Source organism: Prosopis cineraria, unplaced genomic scaffold (genome assembly GCF_029017545.1).
Source record: "Prosopis cineraria cultivar Desert tree isolate PC_DT_omini unplaced genomic scaffold, ASM2901754v1 PC2, whole genome shotgun sequence".
In the NCBI taxonomy this organism is placed as follows: Eukaryota; Viridiplantae; Streptophyta; class Magnoliopsida; order Fabales; family Fabaceae; genus Prosopis; species Prosopis cineraria.
In genome coordinates, this window is record NW_026555333.1 from 12,071,633 (window position 1) to 12,090,566 (window position 18,934).

The following is an 18,934-nucleotide window of genomic DNA, read 5'->3' on the forward strand; positions in this document are numbered from 1 at the left end:
CTTGACCTGAAAGGACTAGAAAAGCTGAGCTAGGTTCCATATTGTTTTAGTTCACAGAACATATATAACTTGTCTTATTATAGTTCCCTAGTTGATTCTATGCTGGCAGCACTCGCGCAAGTAACCAAAATGCCTGTTGTCCACTATAGCCTTACGACTCACTGAATATAGACATCATACACGTGAACAAGTGAAGGAATGGTGAATATCCTATCTTATATCTTCCACAATGAGTGGGAATCAAGTAAAGGGCCGTCTGAGAAGTATGTAAACTTCAGAATGTCTATCTCAACGCTGAGGCGTACACAGTCACATGTTGTGTCGAGAGATTGTGAAGTCACTAAACATCATTCTGGCGTAGGATCGAGTCTGTGCTAATCAAGCAACTTTTGCTAATTGTCAATAAAGCATCGTCAAAAAAGTAATATCTGTTGTCTCCTTTCGGGTAGTGGCAAATTTTGACTATCTGATTAGTATTGGGTGCTGTCGTATTTAAGCTTCCTCGCTGGTGTTCTTGCTACCACGAGGAGAAACATAGCCATACAACAGAATGGGCGTGTTTCTACCGAGGAACAAAAATCCAACGTTCTCGTTTATTTTACTGTTCTTTATTCTGGTTCTACAAGACACTAACATCTTGCCCTCGGCTGCTGCTACCAGAAGCAACGTTAATTTTCACACTCCTCAGCTCATTTTTTTCACTTAGTTTTCCAACTACTTAGTTTTCCTGACACTGACCAAATGAAAGCAAACAGGTTTACATTGTTCACATGGGAAAGAAGCAGCACGATGATCCAGAGCGCCTCACTGAACTCCATCATGAAACCCTTACATCAGTCATTGGAAGGTACAAATGTCGCTGGCATATAATGGCTCCATGTCCACATCATTGATTTGAGTTTACTAATTACAGCTGGACCAATAATACTTTCACTTTTTCGACTAATCAAACAGAGAAGAATCCATAGACTCTATGGTGTATAACTACAAACATGGGTTCTCAGGTTTTGCAGCAAGGCTTACAAAAACTCAAGCTAAAATGATTGCAGGTAGTTTATCCCGTTTGGGCCTTCTTAAATATCAGTTCTGTGCCATGCATATGTTCACAGTTCGTGCGACTGCTAGGTCCTTGTTATCTGATACGTATGTAAGGTCCATGCATCATATTAGCGCTCGACAAACAAGCATTTTCTAAATTCCAAGTATCAAAATTACAGGTGAAAAACCAAAACCATATCGATTCATACAAGTAACCAGGCTATATTGGATTCATCATCAGTCAGATAGAATTGGAAACAATCAAATTAATTCAATCAAATCTTAAATGAGCATCAGATAGAAACTATGATTTCAAGAAATGTGTGTGTGTGTGTGTGACAGGAAGCAATGGCTTCAAGAAAGAAGGTGAAAACTAAATTATTCTTTTTCTCCTTTTGATACTTCAAGAATAGGTTTAAAGTATTCTAATTATGTTCGATTCGGTTTGGCAATGCTACTCAAGTTCAATTGTTTTGACTGCAGAGTTACCTAATGTTGTTCAAGTGATGCCCAATAATCTTTATAGGATGCAAACTACCAGAAGCTGGGACTACCTTCAACTACCTTTACATTCTTTCAATAGTCTTCAGCATCAATCCAAGATGGGAGATAGTGCCATCATCGGCCTTCTTGATTCAGGTTGTGATCTAGACAACTTCTTCGTATGTGAACATGCAGCTTCCTGCTACCCGTTGTGACAAAATTGTGAACAATGTTTGGGCAGGAATATGGCCAGAATCTAAAGCTTTCTCCAATGAAGGTATGGGGCCAATTCCCTCTAGGTGGAGGGGCGTCTGTGAATCAGGAAAACTCTTCGACGCAGCAAGGAGCTGTAACAGAAAATTGATTGGAGCTCGTTATTTTATCAAAGGTCTTCAAGCTGAATATGGACAGCCATTAAATTCTACTGTGTTCCAAGATTACTTGTCCCCAAGAGATGCATCTGGACATGGAACACACACCTCCACAATAGCTGCTGGCTTTTTCATCAGTAATGCGAGCTACAAAGGACTAGGTGCCGGAACAGTACGAGGTGGTGCTCCACTGGCTCGGCTGGCTATGTACAAAGTCTGCTGGAATCTGTATGATGGAGGAGTGTGTGCAGCTGCTGACATATTGAAAGCCTTGGATGAAGCAATACATGATGGTGTTGATGTATTATCGCTGTCCATAGCGTCTGATCTTCCTCTGTATTCTGATGTGGATGTGCGTAATGGGATCACCTTGGGGGCTTTTCATGCCGTGGCACATGGAATTACTGTTATTTGTTCTGCAGGAAACGACGGTCCAAATGGTCAAACGGTGCAGAGTCCAGCACCGTGGATAATAACTGTGGCAGCAAGTACCATAGACCGCTCTTTCCCTACGCCCATAACACTCGGAAACAACTGGACGACATTGGTAATTTCTTCACAACCTGATGCAACGAGAAAAATATGGCCTACACTTGTTGCCATGTCACAGAACAGTTATCTTGAAAAGTAGTTTGTCATCAATTACAGGGTCAAAGCATGTTTACGGGGAAGGATACAGAGTTTGTCAATCTGGTATACCCTGAGGTATCAGAAGAGCTCCAAAGTCCTCGGTAATATATGCTACAGCTAGATCACATAACTTTATGTTACCATGTATGAAATCTACGCTAAAAGCATGCTCTTACATTCATGCAATTCATCAGCATCACACGTTACTTAAATTAGCATACGCTCTTTCATTCGTTGATTATCCAGGCTCAAGTAATAAGGATAAGATATGGGTAAACGTCAATAGTTCAAACCCTTCCGGTATATTTAAAGGATTAAAAAAAATAGTATCCTGCTGGACTTATCTTCACATTTTCAGGCTCCCACAAAATATAAATAATGAAACTTAACCATGTTTGGCCATCAACACAAGATTCTGTCTTTTTGTTGCTTGAACAAGAGAATTTGATTTGATTTGACACTATGTTAGTATGATACATGCGCGCGCGCGCACATTTGCTTGAATACATTCATTTATACGTAAGTGTATGCATATCCTTTCCTATCATCTAGAATTAACGAGAGTTGTGTGTACAGTTACTGCGATTCGCTCTCACCAGATGACGTTTGGGTAAGAGGAAATGTGGTTTTCTGCTTTGTCTTCAATTATCAATATTATGCAGTGCAGGACGCTGCTCAGATTGTCAGAAAAGCTGGTGCTTTAGGGATTATTGTGGCCAGGAATCCCAGTACAGCACCGGTTGATCCGTGTGAAAATAATTTTCCATGCGTCCAAATAAGCCACGAAAATGGAATGCAGATACTCTACTACATCCGTTCTACAAGGTAAAACCAGAAACTTTGCCATATCAACTATTGGTTGTCATTCCCATCAAAGTTCTTTAGAAAATGATTTGGATGGGACCTAGCAGGCGTCCTAGAGTAAAGATTGGTCCTTCCAAAACACACACTGGCAGACCCGTGCCAACCCGCATTGCAGAATTCTCGTCGAGAGGGCCTAGTTCTGTTGCTCCTGCAATACTTAAGGTATTCCTTTCTCGTTTGCTAAGGGTACAAATGGTAGCGTGGTCTTCATGTGTTAGAAGTAAAGTAATGCATGATACGTGATATGACTCATCAGAGACCAATGTGACATTTATATGACAGCCAGACATAGCAGCTCCTGGCGTCAATATATTAGCAGCAGTTGCTCCCGACGATGGTTCCTCACAAGATACTGTCTTTGCTTTTAATTCCGGAACTTCGGTGGCAGCTCCTCACGTCTCAGGCATAGTTGCACTGCTCAAATCACTACATCCAAATTGGTCACCTGCTGCCCTCAAATCAGCCATAATAACAACAGGTACTTTTCAGATATTCGAAAGATTGAAATTGAAACTGAGAGCTACTTCGATTTTCATCATGACCCAAAAAAATATATCATCGAAAAGCCATAAATTTGGAAAACACAACAAAATGCTGCAGCATGGACAACTGATCCCTCTGGGGAGCCTATATTTGTGGAAGGAGAACCAATGAAGCTTGCAGATCCATTTGATTTTGGAGGCGGGATTGTGAATCCAAACAGGGCAGCAGATCCTGGTCTCATCTACGACATGGCCTCTGCAGATTATGTTCAATACCTCTGTAGCATGGGCTACAGTGAACCCAGCATTTCCCTCCTGACGGAACACCCCATCTCCTGCCCCACCAAACAGCCTTCCATGCTTGACATAAACCTGCCTTCCATAACTATACCATCCCTTAGGAAGTCAACAATCATAGTAAGAACGGTCACAAATGTAGGACCTGTCCACTCAAAGTACAAGGCTATCGTAGAGCCTCCCATTGGCATAACCATAGCTGTGCAACCGGATACTTTATGCTTCAACTCTACAGTAAAGGCCATAGCCTTCAGCGTTGTTGTTTCCTCAAATCACCATGTGAGCACAGAATACCTCTTTGGTAGCTTGATATGGCATGACGGTAAGCATGCGGTCAGAAGTCCTGTATCTGTCAGAACTCAGATCACAGAATCCTATAGCTGATCATTTGAAATAAAAGTTGAGTATCAGGTGGTTTGTGTACTTTATGATTAAGATTTATTAACTATACATTAAGAAACAAATTTAGCCATTTTATTCCATCTCATGCTTTTTACCCGGACCACTGTGAAAATGCATAATCGTGGGGTCTGTGTCCCTTTTCCCTGGGCATGGCCTTGGAGGCCCACATTTACCTAAACCAAACTCTGGTCGAACATTCAATTAAATTCTCAAGTCGTTGAAAGGACTGAATTGAAATTGTGATTATCTATGTATTATAACAAACGCAAAGTATGAAGTACTGTATGCCAGGTCAAAATAGCCAGTTGTCCAAAGTTACATCATATTTGAACACTTATTTACGCTTCACTGCCAATGCCTCCATTCTAGCTCCAAAGCAATGGCTATTAGTATCCGCAGATCATTTACAAGCTCTAAAGTCCTTACGAAGAGAGTTTTCCATGTGTGCCACCCAATCCAGCAGGGAGTGTTCTCTAGTCAGCTATAACGCCAGAGTCTCCAATTCCTCAGCTTCAGCATCCCCTTTGGGTATGATGAGTCCATAACCTCCTTCTTTTCTTTTGTATACAATATTAATCTCCCCTGAAGAAACGGAAATTTATTTTTATCCCGAAAAGGTAGAGAATCGATTCTTATACAAGAGGGAATTAAATAGAAAAAGGTTCTGGAAAGCAATGTACGAGGGAAATGCAAAGCCTAAAGAAAGACAATTGAACGATAATAGAGTACCAGTGTCTTCATTTCTGAAACCGTAGAAATCATGATCAACGTTTTCCAGCTGTTCTATTGCTTCAGATACAGTCAATGGTGGCATGTCAAAGTATTTTGTGCGGACCACCTTTATGACAAGTCCGCAGAGCAAACGAGTGTCAGGGAAGGCAAAGAAAAATCATCATTTCATGATTAGCTGATCTAGCAGACAACAGAGTAATTTTTCAGTGTGCAAGCTACACTTCTTGGTTTTTCTCAATTAAAAGACCCAAACACAGAATAAAGCATATTCATCCTAATGTTTCCATTCTAGCGTACAGAAAGAATTCACTACCAGAAACACAGATAATATCTCAAACCGCTTTTGCATATGAACAGGTTTAACAAATCAAAATGCATGAATCTAATTCAATGTGCATCATCAGTTTAAGAAAAACCTTAAGACAATTTGAAGCAGACATATATAAACAATAAAGCAAACATATGAAGGAGGTTGAAGAAAATCTGTACAGTACACAAGAAGCACCACCTCATTAGATAATACTACTACTTCCGCCTCTTCTGGGGGTATCTCTCTCTCAACCTGAGGTACTGGCGTTTCAGGCTCCCTAACTTTCAGCCTATTGAATCCCTTCATGTGGCGACCATGGTCTGATTCCTTTTCCTTTATCTTCCTCAACTTCCTCTGGATGATTGATGACACTAAATCGATGCTACCATAAAGAGTCTCTGCATCTTCCTCTGCCCTGACCACCCCGTGCCTTTTGGTAAACAATGTTACCTAACCGATGATAAGCCCCGAAAAAATCAATCACTGGGCTCATATATATAGAAGTTCCTAATAACCCAAAAGCCCCAATCGGAATGTGCATGCCGTACCTCACATCTCCTGGTCCTGGGTCCTCTCCCAAACTCTCCTCCTCTGACTGATAGTCTCACGTCGACCTCCCTAACTAAGTGGCTATGCTTTTGAACTGCTTTTCCCACCTTTTCTTCCACATGCTGCTTCACCGGATCAGTCAACTGAATGAACACAAGTACAGACAACTTAGTGACTCATACCTCCTTTTCAAGAAACTCATACACAAGAAGAAAAAGGAAGAAATGAGAGAGAATGTGACTAAAGAAGCTAACATTCAAGGAGTGGAAGAAAGGGCTGGCGTATGTACCTCTAGATTTTTGCCCTGAATAATCAATTTGACGGAAGAGAGGGGTCCCTCCCATGTCATGCGAGCAGTGAGGGCGCCGCCACAGTTACTTGGGCGTGTAATCGTACTAGAAGTATAATTGAGTATTTCAAAAGGGGTTAAGAAAGTTGATAGCCTCGTGGACGGCTTCAATTGAGTTGAACTCAATACACAAACAGTAGAAGGAGAAGAACGAGAGGAAGTCGAGGGTATCGAGGACGATGACGACGCGTGCAAGGTGGTCCGCAAAGAAGGCACCGGAATTGCCATTAGAAGAAGTTAGATGGAGGGAATCAACGGGACGGTTGGAGAAAAAGGGAAACGCAGGGAAGAAAAATGGAGAATGAAGAATGAATATGCAAGTGTATCGTATTCGCATCAATTCGTTTGGACGAACGTGCAATGCTGGACGCATGGGGATCTTATCCAAATGGGTATCCCTTTCTTCCTTGCTTTTCTTTTTTTTACCACTATTTTTTCACTATAAATTCAAATCATTTAAATTAAGTTATATTTTTAAAAAGTATCAAATTTAAATCATCAAATTCAATCAAATCATCTAAATTTAGATTGACTCGTTTTCTATTCGGAGAAAAACCAACTCCTATCCCAATATCTTGAAGGACCCATTATCTTCGACCATGCCATGAGGAGGATGTTAATTGGGCCTTTTTAATGTGTTTTTGGGAGAATGGCGTCAAGGTTTCCAAATCAAAGAAATTTGCAAATAACATCCAATATATTTTGAATTGATTTTGTAGGCCTTTAAGCCTAATATGCAAATATATTTTTCATTAAAAAACTCATTTGCCTCTTGTTTAAAATGCATAAGTTTTCTAGGTCTATGTATGATAGAATGTTAATATATTAATGTGCAAGTTAATAATAATATACAAATTTTTAATATGCATAAACAATATAATATTAGTCCATTATATGTAGTATATGTGATATAGTTGAACAATAATAAACAAATTTTTCAATTATATGAACAGCATAATGTCCATATATAACATGAAAAGATACATACATTAATAACACAATATCCTATGGATAATGATTTTTTTTTAAAACAGTAAGTAAAATATATTTGCATATAAAGCCTTTAGGCCTACAAAATAAATTAAGAATGTATTAATCCTTAGGTGTTAATTTCTTTGATCTAGGGGTCTTGAGTGCCATTCTCTCTTCTTCTTTTTCTTCTTTTTTTTGTTTGAACTAGATGGGCAGACATTTATGACCTAAAATTATAAGTGAGATTAAACTTATAATCACTCATTTACAAAAAAGTTTACATGCCACTAGGCTATCGATTTTTTTAGTTTTATCTAGCCTTATCCAATCAAACATAGATGAATAGTTGGCTTTTAACATTTTTTTTAAAATTATAGTTTTTAACTGTTTATATAAACTTCAATGATTTAAATTTATTTATTTATTATAATTTCACATATTAATAATAATTTTGTGAAATATTAAATACTAGCCATTCAAAATTTGACCAATAGTTGAAATACGAAGTCAATAAGAAGTGGAGGGAAAAAATGGAGAAAAGCATAATATGAAAATCCATGTCAATTCAACCAGTTGGACCAATAAATTATTAAATTAGTGTTTTACTGATTCAATGAAATTAGTTACTCACAACCACTCTAACCACAATTCAACTATAATTTTAATTATTAATTATTAAATTAATGTTTCGGTTATATTAATGACGTATCTAGTTTTTAATACGTCAATGAGAAGTTAAGTACAATACTTGTTACCTTTTAATTAAACTAGTGCTGTCTTCTTTTTCTAGTAAATCAAAATTCTATTAATTACAAAAAATAAAGCATAAACAGCAATAACCAAAGTAAAAAAAAAAGCTCAAAATAATCACATGTTCCTCTTGGGCTCTTGGGCTATTGCATGTACGATGGATAATAAGCCCATTTCGGGATTAAATAACTGACTTGCTTTTCTTGCTTTTCTTCAATATTGGGGAAGGAATCTTGAATACTTTATAAGTGATAAATCACTCATCATTAATACATGTAATATATTTATAAATAAATTATAGTATTTTGATCAGAATTTATATTAATTATCAAACACAATATTACATATGGCAAGACATAATATATAGAAAGCATGGAAGAAGAGTTTTCTAAGGTTTAATTAATGCTTCTTATATCAAAACAATATAGGTTAATGCTTCTTTATTTTTTAGCAAGAACTTTCATTTATATAGTTAATCAATTTCTTTATAACCATCTCAATACCAACTGAATGGCTGAACTTTCATATATGTGGAGAAAACATTATTAAATAAAAAAATAACTTCCACCTATCGAATATACTATACAAAAGTAAAAGTTTAGATGTAAGAATATCACTATCATTTTGAAATAACATATTCAAAAAAATGAGCTGGCCTACATCTTATATTTGTTGTTTTATACATAAGGCACGTACTAGCAAGTAATCTTTTCTCTGATTTGTCTTCCAATGCTTTCATGTATTTAGATTTCTTACATTGGGATATAGTCTAAACAGTCAAGCCATTTCTAGAGGTGTTAAACAATCATAGAGAAAGATCAGTATTTCTTTTTAAAAGTTAGTATCATCTTATGCTGTTTCCATGAAACTTTGTGTCAAGTCAATTTCATAATGTTGTTTTTTGATGGTATATAGCTATTTCAGAAAATTAAACTCTGTGGATCTGACAAGATGACAGGAACTAATTTTATATAAGGCCTTCCTCTGATTTGACACCTAATGCTTTCATGTATTTGGATTTCTTGCAGTGGGATATAATTTGAACATTTAAGCCATATACTAAAGCCATATATATCAAGTCAATTTCATTTTGCAATATTTTTGATTGTATATAGCTGTTTCAGAAAACTCATCAGGATCTGACAACATAACAGAAACTATTTTTAAATAATTCCTTTCTTTAATGATATATGTAGAGTTTTCCTTTCAATTTTTCATGTTTTAGTGAACTAGGAAGGCAATCAAGTACGTTTAGATCAATTCACAAGTCAATAGTATCTATTTTTATCTTATGATAGGCCCTGCCAATGATGGTTTTATCATGTAGATCTTTTGGCAGGCTTTTTATGAAGTCACTTTTGATTCACATGTGCCTTTTAAGCTCGCACAGCTTCTAAAACTACTTTTTGACGCAAGCTTTGAAAATCAATCTCCTTCTGATATATGCAGGCTAAAAATAGTGAATTTTTTTTTGCATAAGCCCACTGGCAATATAAGTTTTCAGTGCTCAATATCTTCCTTGATAACTAAGTCCATTCATCTATCAACATCTATTTCCATATTAAGATGATTTCTTAAATCTTATTGTAAAAAGTTTAATGGCAATATTTCTTGCATTGTTTTATATTTTATATCTACCTTATTATAATAGTGCTGCAATATTGCCAGTGTTCACCAATTTTTACTGTAAGAGAGGATGATAGAGAATATGCAAAGTAGACCACTATCTCAGTATTGTACATTTAGTTAAAAATGTCATTAAAGGTGTCACCTTGAATGGTTCAAAGAAGAATGAGAAGGTCTTAATCCATAGAATGGACATGAATCCTTTAGAAAATAGATGGCCTTTTCGCATGAAACGAAGACAATTCCCGATCAATCTATCTTTTGCAATGACTATCAACAAAAGTCAAGGGCAATCACTGCAACATGTTGGACTATATTTATTGAAACCAGTATTTACACATGGCCAACTATATGTTGCTTTATCAAGAGTCAAGACAATAGATGGATTGAAGATTTTGCTGCATGACAGTGAAGAGGAAGAAAGCATATCAACAAACAATGTTGTTTACAAAGAGGTGTTCAGAAATTTTCCCCATGATTAAGAATTTCTCATTGTACTTCTAAACACCTTGAGCAAGATGTTGTCTCTCTAATTAGTTCGACTCATTTGTAACATTTTGTGTTTGATGTGTGAATTTATTCTGTTTGTTATAAAAATCGACAAAGACAGTTTTATTTGAATTACTTATGTGAAGTATCGGTTATTATATCATTGATGTGAAAAAGGATTTACAATTAATTATACTAAGCATGTAAAGTAAATTTCTAGAAAAAATATTAAATCTCATACATATTTTTTTTAAGAGTCTTATATTTACAAGCATTTTTTCTATGGGTCTCACATAAATTTTTTTAATTTTTATTATAGGTTCTATATAAACTCTTATTATATAAAACAAAGAGGAATGTATAAAATTAACATATGAACAGTGTTCTAACTGTATTTGCTAATAAAAAACACAGAGCCACAAATCAAAATCATCTTGAGTCATGTTTCATCTGTTAGAATTTATTATCAACTTGGATGCTTAATTTTGTCACGCCTTCTTTATATCACTCATTATGCTTCTTAATATGATTTTCTTACAGTTTACTAACTTACCCACCTCCTCCATATTTATATCATACCAAGTTGGATGAAACCAAAGTATTTAATTAAACATAAGATTTTCCATGTATTCAACAAAACCAAAAAAAACCAAACTGAAGTACTCAATGCACCTTCCTGTAGTGATTTTCTCTCTATGCCCCTTTCTATTCTTCTCTCCTTCAATCTCCCTTCTCTCCCTTCCCCTCTTTTTGTCTCTCCTGTCTGAATTATAAATATCTTTCACTTTGACTGAATTTTTAAAAGCATAACAGAGTGATAAAGTAAAACAAAATAGCTTTTAAGCACACTGGGGCTCAATTGAGTTACTAGATTGTGCTTTATGGTTTTCCTTATGTTTAAATTATCTTATTTTGAGATTGAAGACACTGCCATGCAAGCACTTGGACTGAAGGCCCTTGCACATGCACGAAAATGTATGACCCATAGAGGTTGCAGACTTAAAGACCCATGACCATAATAAAGATTGGAATACACAACGAAGATAAATACAATGCAAATGAACGAGTAAGTATTTAGGAGAGGAGTAAGTCTATTTTCTCAATATGACATGCCTTCTTATTGTTAGATTCTTTGAAAAGTTCAAGAGGAGCAAGTCTCTTTCATTCACTAATTGAGAAAATTATAAATATTAAAAAATGCATAGATAACTGACCTTGCATTTTCCATTTTAACCCATACTAACTAAAGCCATCAGGGCTTTACTTCTCAGCAGTGATCCAATGTTTTTTAAGCTATTAGCAACTAGCTTTACTATCAGTTATATAATTCCAGCATTGTTAATCACATATCAATTATTTAATCGTGGACAAAGAAAGCAGAGATAAGAAAAATTAAAAGAAAAGGAATTGTAGATATTACCTCTCTTTGTGAACACTACGATGAAGCAAGATATGCGAAGGATCTCCTTCATCTGAACCTATCACCGACATGCAATAGCTTGCTCTACTCCATAGTCTTGAGTTCTTCCAATTTCTTCATCGTTCGTCCTCCATTTTTCTTCATCTTCCTCGATCTCCTTCCTTCTCAATCAACTTGGTCCAGTGTCGAGGACATCTTCTCTGACAGAGATCTCTGTCTCATCCCACCTCCCAGCAACTCTCTGACCGTGAGCCATCTCAAATTGTAGGAGTTTCATCTCTTCCAAATGGAGTTGATGCTTTTAAAAATCCATGAATTTTTAAACGGTGATTGAAAACATCTGGAGGTAGTGAATGAGGACACCTGGAGGCCTTTTTGTTTCTAGAAAATATCTCCTCAGCTTTCCACAGTCTATTTTTACTTTCTATGTTATCTTATTAGTTATTTTGTTTTTTTATCCTTTTGTTTTATTGCATTTTGTATTTTAATATTTTTAATGTTTAAATGTTTATCTTTTTTTTTTTTGCCTTGTCCGGGAGCTAAAAAGATATTTTATTTTATATTTTATACCATAAAATATATTAAAATAAGTAAGATATTAAATCAAGATGCGAATGTGGATCTTGATATTAAATCTAAATCGTTGCCAAAAAAAAGATATTAAATCAAAATCATTCTTTTTGGGAAATTCATATTCTCATGTATTTTTATATTTAAGATAATTAACGAAATTTATAAAAAGAAGATAAATAATTAAAAAATAAAATTACAAGGCTGCAACATGAGGAAAAATTGATAGAACAAAGTAGTGTAAAAAATTCATGGCACGGTTTTGTGAAGTTGGCTGATTACAAGTTACAAAAGCAATGGTTGTATCTTATTTTCTATTTAAAAACTACACACTACATTCCAACAACAAACAAATTATTGCCTATTTTATAATAGACAACAGATTTTATATGTTTTTAAATAATTTTTGCTACAAAATATACTAAAAGTTATCACTTCAAACCATCTTATGAATTTCTTATTTCACAAAATGTGAAATATTATATTAATTTTAAATATTTCAATTGTTTATATATTTGGTGCTCTTACTAATATTGAAATAGATCCCTTTATTAATTTTAAAACTATTATATATTAGTCCATTTCATTTTAAAGTCTTATAAAGAAGCAAGATAAATTTATTACACATTTAGATGAACAAGAAGCACTGAATATTATTAAAATTTAATTAGTTGATGCTTCCCATGTGTGGCACGGGAAGTAAAATCTAGTTTAGAATACAACCGATCACACAACTAAACCAAAATAAGAAACAAAAGAAAATGCAAAACAAAACTTGTAAAACAAAGATCGAACCAAAGGATGTTAGCCAACACCTTCCTTGTCTTTGTGAGAAAACACAAGTTTTCTACCACCTTTTTTGACCAAGACTACTCTATCAACATTAATGACAAATGGAGGCCTTCTAACCCATATTGTTAAGAAATCGAAAGACTTATTATATCCTCTCGCAACCAGCAAGAAAATTCAATTACTGTTCGAGTCACGCAAACTGAAAATATCTCAAACCACACCGGCACTTAACAAATCACACGCTGTCAAACATCTATTAGTCAGAGCATTACACAAAATTTCACAATCAATCTCAAGGCATACCTTCAAACAAAGTACACTCTGACTCTGTTATCACTACAAACCAACCCAATGCCTCGCAACTTGCTCTTTTCAGTATAAGCCTCGTCAATTTATTAGAATCATTGCTCATAGTTTATTATGGTTGAAGATGAAGGAATTCGTTGTGTTGGTTAGTTTCATTTCAATTAATCTTGTTCAAGCCTTTTTTTGTTGTACTAATATATATTGTATATATAAATAAAATTAGTTATTCTTAATTTTTAATATTTATTTGTTATTTGATGATGTAATGATTAATTTGATTAAACTTCAAAGATATCCCCAACATTTCTCAATTTGTATGTGTCATCCCGGACATTTGATTTACCTTTAAAGGAGATCCTGCGTGCGCGTGTTGATTTGTTTGTTTTTTATTTTATTTTATTTTGTGTTATTTAAAAAAATTGAATTCCCGTGACCGTGAGGATTGAGGCAAGTTTTGTGAAATAGCCACAGTCTGTTTGATAAAATCTAAACCGTAACTTTGACAAGAAACACCCGATACATGCTAAATAATGAACTCATGACATAATTTATAAAATAATTTATATAATTTTTAGATAAGTACAATTAAAAAGCTGAATTGAAAAGTAGGTAATAATAATTTAAGAGATAACATTGATTTTAGGTTCATAATTAATTTGACAAATATAGAAATATTTTGATATTTAAAAAAATTATGATTTCATAATTAAATTTGACATACTCCCTCCATTCAAAAATGTAAGGCATTTTTAACTAAATCTCACTCCCCAATAAAGTAATTACCTACTTTTAAACTAATCCTATCTTTTTATATTTATCCTTATTAAATACCCTACAATAAATATGAAGTCATTATCAATAAAGGTATTTTTTAAAAAAAGTAATAATTATACCTCAAAAAAATTAAAAATGTCTTATATTTTTAAACATCCATCTTCTAAAAAAATACCTTACATTTTTAAACGAAGGGAATATATAATAATTACTTGAATATTTTTTAAAAAGTTATAGTTTAGAGTTTATTATTGATTTTGATATGAAATTAGATTTTTATACGCAAGATGTTGTTTTGGAGTTATATAAGCAAACATTCTTAGAAGATCATCTCATAAATTTCTCTGGCAAAGTATGCTTGATCTAATCAATTCTAAGTCGGTGATATTTCGAAAAGAATATTTGACCGAAATTTTCACACCATTCATGAGTATAGATTTTGATACCAACATTTTAATTTTCCTCGTAGATTGAATGCAAGAGATGAATTGGTATTTATTACTTGTAAATAAAGTGATTCGGTATTATAAATTTTATTACTTGTACAGGTATACTTACTCTATTTATCAAAAAAGATGGGATATTTTATAAATATTAATACCAGTAATTTCATAGTCTTTTAGAATTTCATCTCATGGTTAACATCATTATACCTTATAGCTCTTAGATAGATGATTTCGTAATATTTATTCCTATAACATTCAATAGATTTATGTCCTACAATAATGTTAAATAATTTTTTTATATATGAAATTGTAATTTTTGAGTAAAATTGGAGGCTTATATATAAAAACTTATCACAAAGAATTGGGTGTACATAGAAATTACACATGAACGTAAATTCTCCCCATTTTTTTATATCTGTAATTCTGTCTTCCTTCTATTGTAGTGTTGATGTTACCTTCAATACTTTTATAACAGGATATTATTTAAGGCTAGATCGCACTAAAATTGAAGCAAAGAAAAACATACATTGAGTGGCTTGAAAGTGATTATTATTTCTCAAAATATCTACCACTGGGATGGCACTTTATATCAGCTTTAAACTGTGAGCACAAATTGTGTATATTTATTTATTCAGTATATATTAGTTTATATAAAATAAGAACCCAAAATGATTAAAAAAAATAAGAACAAAAAAAAAACACTGACCATATGAAATAATCGCAATAAATACAATAAGTAAATCCAAACCATAAGTAACTATAACGTAACAAAATAAGGTTCATATTTTTGTTAGGAGAGATACCATGCATAAATAATGTTTGACAATGCCAAATTATCTTCAATAGAAAGATATATGTATATAGTTAAAATAAAATCACCCTTGCACAGTAAAAAAAAATCACCCATCAACTATAATCAACACGTACAAGGGCCTTGTTTGGTTTAAATTTAAGTAAAAATGGAACGGAACTGAATTAATTTATCCAACAAAAGCTGGGACCTTATCATACTTATTTATTTATTTGAATTAAGTAACAACTATATATAGCTCAAATAGGAAAACAAGTGCTCTTACAGCCAAAAGAAGAGGAAGAAATAAAATTCCTCAATCCTTTTCAAGACTCGAGTGATAATTCTACCCAATAATATTGGAAAAAATTGAGAAAAACTTGAATATCATCCCGATAAAATCTCTGCTGTAGGATCTTCATTGGGCGCTCTGCCAACAATGTTTTTGATTAATTTCCTCTTGATGATAACAATAGTAATATCAGTAAATTCAGGAAAACCAAAACCATCAACATCAATAATCCATTTCAGAGCTGATCTCATTTCTTTCAAAGAAAATTGTTTCTGACATTCACCTTGGGAAGCTTTATTTCTTCTTCCATTAATGTAAGAAAATTCTTTGGATAGCCATATTAATTTATTTTCTGAGAAAAAAAAATTGATTTTGGCTTCAATCACCCAAACACCAAGTTTTTTGGTTAATCGATTATTGGGGTGAAAATCAATCTTTTTTCGAAGCTGTGAATCCAAGCTTTTAGGGAAAAGTTTATCAAAAAATATTTGGAAAAATTATAAAGAAAGGCTCAAGAAAAAATTACACAAAACGCATATAATTTAATAAAAATAAAATCAAACTCTCTTCTCTTCTCTATTTTTTCTTATTAAAATTCAAACTTTATGTCCTCAAAAAATTAATGTTTGGTATTTAAAAATTAAATTATATAGTAATTTATATAGCTAAAATTAATTCTGATTAAATTATCTAAATATTTTTAATTTTGTTCAAATTAATTTTAAAAAAATAATTTCCAAACAGATTACGTTATAATATAATTAATTATGATTAAAATTTATTACTTAATTAATTATTTTTATAATCTATTATACTCAATTAAAATCTAAATGGGCACAAAATTTAGTACTTTACTTTCCCCAAGTTAGTGTCTGCTTCTACCATTGCTTCTATTAACATCAATGAAGAGATACCAACCGTTTCTAATACCTGCCATTTGAGGAAACTGAAAATTCCTTAGCAATAATTTACGAGGCACATGCTTTACCAAATGATCTAATATCGCCAAATTAATTGTAGCAAAATACCAATTGATTCTAACTCTGACTTCCTTTGGTGAGACTTCCTCTGCATTGAATTTTCTCCTATTTTGTCATTCCCATAGAATTTGAACAAGAAGAAGAACCTCCTTGGGAATGTCATTCACTGCTGATCAGAAATGGTTTTCTTAATCCACCAGATTAAAAAAATTAATATAAGAAATCTCCCCAGATCTTATTGAAATATTCATTGAGAACCGTACAGCTCTGGAGAAATAAATGATTCGTAGATTCCTCTGAATTGCCACACAGCACGCAACGTTTAGAAGGCTGTAAATGATGATTCTTTGAAACATCAGGGGTTGGAACATCTTCATTAACTATCTTCCATGAGAATAGAAGAGTTCTGAAAGGTAATTCAATCTCCCAGTAATTTTTCCAATATACTCCATTGGCAAGAGTAGATCCTGGATAGTATTCATCTATCAGCAAAAAAAGCCCTTGTTTAACTGAATAAACACCATCAAAAGATTTTGTCCAGACAAATGTATCATTTTGATTGAAGAAGGAAAAGGATGTTCTTAAAATATCATCACTCACACTGTGATTATAAAGAGATGAGACTAGCTGTTCATTCCGAACAACATTATCTTTGTTTATACGCTCAGCAACGGTCAAATCACTATTGCCAGCATTAACTCACAAAGGAAACCACTTCATGTGGTCAACTGGAATAGAACCTCCATTGCCAACCTGCCGTTTCAGGTAGTCTACAACTAGAAACGATACTTAAGCACATCATTCATAATCCAAGAGTAACCAACCTTTGCTTTGCTATTGCCTTCTGGGATTGGACTCTGGTATTTGATTTTAAGAGTTCTTCCAATTAAGGAATTATCTTTGGCTTCAGCGATCCTCCATGCCTATTTTGCAAGTAAAGCTTTATTCATTTCATGAAAAGGCATGAATCCAAGGCCTCCTTCCTTAAATGCTGCAGCATAATTTTGTTCCATGATAGAAGATGCCTTCTCGTGCCAGAAGAGCCCTAAAAAAATTGACACATTAAGAATCCAGCTTAGAAGCCAGGCCTTTAGGTAGAAGAAAGCAAGACAATTGATAGATACATGAAGAAGTAATCACGGACTTAATCAAAGTCAATCCCGCAATTTGAGACAATAACGAAGCTCTTCATCCACAAAGCTTTGTATTAAGCTTGCTTAAAGTATTAGAAACTATCTTCTTCTTGTCTGTGAAGTCATCAGTATAAACGCCTAGATATTTTCCAAGCCTGTTCGAGTATCTACCACTTAGCATTCTGGCCCAAGAAAGTTTGTTTTCAGTAGAAGTGTTTGAGGTAAAGATCATTTCATCATTTTTTTATTGAAGTTGGCTTGGTGCAATAGTTTTTGGACAGTGTAGTTTGGTCCAGATCAAACTAAATACGTTTTTTTCAATCAATCATCAACTTATATTGTAAGATATAATAACTGATTATTGTAGTTTTATCGTTTGTTCAACGGTATATTTACATTAACTCATTGCCATTTGTATTTTATATCTTCCTATATCATCATTCTATACTTTAAAGTGCATCATCCCAATGTGGATCTATAGCTAGATGAATAGTAACTTTATGTGTGTGTGGGACCTACAATATAAAAATAAGTGTGAGATTTATAGTGTGGAAAATAGCAAATGTGAGACTCATAATAAAAACAAGAGAAAAATTTATATGTTTGACTTTAGAGAAAATATAACTTAAGTTTCATGTACTTTACTTGAGTTTTATTATATGTTTTTTGCATTTTTTTAGTGTTTTTGATGAACTTTTATGAGTGGGGTTATAAGAATTTAGAACATTAAAAAATAAAAGTGTAGGGACCAAAAACATAAAAAAAAAATTACAAGGACTTATAGCAAATTTGAGCAAAGTGCAAGAATGCAAAATTATATTTTTTCTTAACTTTATATACTTAAGGTATTTGTGTTCAATTAAATAAAGATGTGAGGATTTTTTATAGATTATTTAGTCTGTAACAAATTATTGTTATTAATATTATTAATATAAAAAATTCCCATGTCTTGCCAATAAAAAAATTCACATGTCTTGAATTGATTAGATAAAAATATATTAAATATATAAAGTTAAGTATATGAATTTTATCTGAAAAATAATAGGTGTGAGACCTATCATTTGGTGTTTATATTTTTTATATGGAT

At 33.4% G+C, this 18,934-nt stretch overlaps 2 protein-coding genes across 4 annotated transcripts; one reads left to right on the forward strand and one right to left on the reverse strand.

Moving 5' to 3' along the window:
- Positions 1–26: 26 nt before the first annotated feature.
- Positions 27–4,647, forward strand: LOC129297806 (subtilisin-like protease SBT3.2). 3 transcript variants are annotated; one of them, XM_054936158.1, is made up of 10 exons: positions 27–667; positions 756–847; positions 955–1,049; positions 1,522–1,677; positions 1,763–2,439; positions 2,541–2,623; positions 3,099–3,347; positions 3,434–3,548; positions 3,669–3,864; positions 3,987–4,647. In XM_054936158.1, the coding sequence occupies exons 1-10, from the start codon at positions 551–553 to the stop codon at positions 4,547–4,549; spliced, it is 2,343 nt and encodes a 780-aa protein (XP_054792133.1). In that variant the 5' UTR covers positions 27–550; the 3' UTR covers positions 4,550–4,647. The 3 variants fall into 3 exon arrangements, with proteins under 3 accessions (XP_054792133.1, XP_054792138.1, XP_054792147.1); XM_054936163.1 differs by having other exon boundaries at positions 27–421; XM_054936172.1 differs by lacking the exons at positions 27–667; positions 756–847; positions 955–1,049; positions 1,522–1,677; positions 1,763–2,439 and having other exon boundaries at positions 2,542–2,623; positions 3,190–3,347.
- Positions 4,648–4,794: 147 nt separating this feature from the next.
- Positions 4,795–6,849, reverse strand: LOC129297837 (ribosome-binding factor PSRP1, chloroplastic). The gene is made up of 5 exons (XM_054936185.1): positions 6,448–6,849; positions 6,158–6,301; positions 5,808–6,059; positions 5,297–5,405; positions 4,795–5,149 (listed from the first exon to the last, which is right to left on the reverse strand). The coding sequence occupies exons 1-5, from the start codon at positions 6,733–6,735 to the stop codon at positions 5,049–5,051; spliced, it is 894 nt and encodes a 297-aa protein (XP_054792160.1). The 5' UTR covers positions 6,736–6,849; the 3' UTR covers positions 4,795–5,048.
- Positions 6,850–18,934: the final 12,085 nt, after the last annotated feature.